We start from the raw sequence: 3,682 nt of genomic DNA, 5'->3' as shown, positions 1-3,682 counted from the left end.
CACAATGGACTCAGGCATTATCACACTCAAACATCCATTGAGTCATAAGATAATATATGCGGTGCATAAACTCACACAATAAGAATAACAACGTGCTTTCCGAACTAAAAGGAGTGTTCCAAAGTAAACAGAACTTAAAAAAAAAACATAACAAATGGTTTTTTCGGCAAAATCAATTTATTTTATTGAAAACAGACTCCTTCTGCTTCAATAGAGCTTTTTGCTCGTTAGCCGGTTTGGCCGCCAGTATGCCGGTGAAAGCTTTTGGCATAACGCTTTCCTTTCATGGGAAAGTTTTTCGAAAAGGAAGAAGTCGCTCGGTGCAATATCAGATGAATGCGGGTGGTTAATGGTTGAATTGTGATTTTTGGACAGATAATCGGTCACAAGCGTCGAGCGGTGAGACTGGATTCTGATAAATTTTTGGTCGTCAGTCAAGTTGTGCAGAACAAACCAGACACGCACTTTTCTTAAGCCCAAACGCTTGGTCAAAATACGATAAATGGGTGTTTTGGAGATGTACAATTAAATATCCAAGAACTTAAATGATCATTTCGCCTGATTTTTGATGAATTCAAGCACAGTTTCGATGGAATTTCCGGTGATAACAGATTTTGATTGGCCCACATGTTAATCGTCATTTATGTCCTCACGACCACTTTGAAAACATTGAAACCACTCGTGCACTCTGCTTCGGGAAAGGCAATCAGTGCCATAAACTTGTTCCATCAATTGAAACGTTGCGGTAAAAGTTTTACCAATTTTAAAACAAAACTTAATGTAGGCTCTTTGTTCGAACCTAATTTTCGCACCGATAACAYAAACATACTGACACTTAAACCTGTTTACTTTGGAACGCAACCTGTATATCCAACGRAGCAGCTGAAGTACTAGCTAGTATGCCGCCCATAAACATTCAGGCAGACGAATTCGCGAGATTATATGAGCTATCAGAGCTATATTTATATGGCAAAACCGGTACCAAACCTCAACAAATGAACGATGGATCCATAGCCTTATATTCAAATTTCAAAGTGACCTAGTTTTTATTGCTTAATGTGTAAGGAGGTCACAGAACAATTTGAACACATGTTTTTCCATTTTCCTGAATATAAGCGAAAAGTTATCAACTGGACTAGGTGGTAGTTTAACGAAAAAATATTTGCCTGCATTTATGTGACAGTTCTCTGAAAAGTGGAAAGTTGTTCGCAAACCGACTACTTCCATCATGGCTAAATTAAGCCAGTGACTGCTATAGGGGAGACGTTAAATGTTTTGTCTCTCCCACAACAAAACTTTATCTGGTTGTTYCGGTTAAGAGTATTGAGTATTRGGTTTAGCGGATTAAAGTTCCRCACTCTGGCTTTGGATGCTTTCCCYACTATAAAAAAGAGCCATAAGAGAGCGTAGCCATTTCATATGCTCTAAGAAAATTTGAAAATAATCTGTTTTCGAAAACGAATTAATTCGTAGGTCACACGCTGACAATTCATCTCAAAGATAAGTTAATTGAGCTCACCATACATATTTGAGAAAATTCAAAGATTGCTKCTAACAGTTTCAACAGATAGAAACCAACTAAATTTTAAGAAAAAGAGGACAATAACAACATTGTGGAGACAAATAGAAACTCTCAATATTAATTAACAGAAATTCTCATATTATTTAATAAAATAAGGCATATAATCACCTTAAAAAGTAAACTTAATACACTTTTATACTTACGAAATTTCACCGAATGGTGTAAAAGCTTCACGTAATTGCTGAGTTTCGATTTCTGAGCTCAAATCGCCGACGAAAATATGAAATTGTTCTGTAATAAAAAAAAAACAACGAAAATTTGCATAAGTTATGGATTTTGTTTGAGAAAAAATCACAGTACATATCTATATGATTATAGGGATGTATATTTGTAATAATAAAGCAWATGTAAAATTGTGCTGCACAAAAATGTATAACAGAAAACGCATGCCATTTACATCCCCTCACCCAAAGCGTAGACATAATGGAGGGATGAAAACTTTCGGCATACATTTTCCACAAATTTAAAGTAATTTGCATAAAACAATCTTCAACTGTAAATTGGGAACGACAAATGGCTGAAAAAAAGTGAAAAAAAAAACAAGAAGACAATGTAGCGAATGCGAATGAATGCGAGTAACTTTAGCAGCTGTGGATGGCATAGTACAGTGACACGAGTCGCTCGACTGCTATGTGCCTCAACATGTGGGCGTGTCTTGTAATTTTATACATAATACATATAAAATCTGTGTTTGGACATGTATTTGAATCAAAGGGAAATGTCTGCATTCACTGATGCTCCAAAGAAAGTTGAGCAATTTTATTAAATTAATGTAAATCATCTTAAACCGGTAATCGATAATTTTTGTTTGCTCTTTTTGTTGCACCCATTACAGCCGACAGAAAGTTATGGTTTAAATTTTTGTACCTTTTCTTRTTTTCATCTCAATTTCTGTGTAGCGAATTATTTTGGAAATGTAAATGTTAATGCTAAAGCATTTGTCGCAACGCTTGAAATAGGGTCACGAAAAAAAAAAACACAACAATGCAATGATTGCGCAGACATAATAAAGTCGCATAAAAGCTGAAGAAAAATATGGCGAAGAAAGCGGGTTAAGTGCGGAAAAAGTTGATTTCTTTTCCATATCGCCGGCATCTGGCTACTGCTCTGAAATTATATGCCATGGGTACGAAAAAAAGAACACTCTGAGTGACCATTGCAGGCACTTTCAATCTCATTACATAGCTTTGCATAGTAAAAATACAACTTTATGCATATTTACTTTATTGACAGACAGCGCATTAATTTTTTAAAGCGTATTAAAATTTAAATAACAAATATGCGCTACTTTTTGAGTAAAATATGAAGGTCAGTTTGTGATAAATACTTAACGTCGCAGTTGCCAGCGTATTGTAAATTCGAATACTGAACATGAAATTACGCAATTCATTATAATATGGCAACTTTAAAAAATTAATAAATTATTCTGAYTTAAGTAGTGTTAATTTTAGTAAATACGTTGACAGACCGCCTGCCAATAATGGCATTATAGAATCAATCAAGTGAACTTCAAAGTTTTTTTGACAATAGTATGCTAATTAATTATATTTTTAACGATTTTTGAGCCTTTAACCACAACTCGTTGGGTACCGATCAAAACTTTTCGCTATCTGTGGCCGTGTCCTAGTGGGCTGCTACTCGGTTTTCGCGTGTATGGTAGTTCATTTTAGCTTATAAGAACTCGGTAAAATTAATTATTACTTCAAATGCTTTAAGTAAATCTAAAAGACAAAATTTTCGAACTTATTTTTTCGACACGAAAAGAAACCAAGTGGTTCTTGSAAATAAATTTCACTATATATAAAGGTCTTGGAACTCGCAAATTGAAATTTAAGTTGTTCTAAATATGGCATGAGGACTCTGGAATWTAAATATTGAAACTAAGAAAATATATTTTGTTAAGTTTAATAGAAGCTCATGTAATATATGGTCCCAGTTCGGTAGTAATTTAATGTGTTTTATATAAAAAATTTGACTTTCAAGACCGTTTGATTTCTTAAGTTAATCAGTTAGCACCTTCTTGTTATCTCTTGAACATGRAGCTAAAGTACTTGCTAAGCTAAAACGAAGTTAGAGGAAGTTTATATGGTTTGATTACCA

The 3,682-nt window shown here is 34.3% G+C and overlaps 1 protein-coding gene across 2 annotated transcripts in view; it reads right to left on the bottom strand.

The window, feature by feature from the left end:
- The window catches only part of LOC108975725 (nucleolysin TIA-1), a 114,493-nt gene that overhangs the window by 35,299 nt on the left and 75,512 nt on the right, over nucleotides 1-3,682 (bottom strand). For both annotated transcript variants that reach the window (XM_018944421.1, XM_018944422.1), the window contains exon 2: nucleotides 1,726-1,813. In XM_018944421.1, the coding sequence (XP_018799966.1) occupies nucleotides 1,726-1,813 (88 nt within the window). The remainder of the gene's footprint in view (nucleotides 1-1,725; nucleotides 1,814-3,682) is intronic.

Source organism: Bactrocera latifrons, unplaced genomic scaffold (genome assembly GCF_001853355.1).
Source record: "Bactrocera latifrons isolate USDA-ARS-PBARC rearing strain unplaced genomic scaffold, ASM185335v1 scaffold_69, whole genome shotgun sequence".
Taxonomy (NCBI): domain Eukaryota; kingdom Metazoa; phylum Arthropoda; class Insecta; order Diptera; family Tephritidae; genus Bactrocera; species Bactrocera latifrons.
This window is presented reverse-complemented; position numbering and strand designations above follow the sequence as displayed.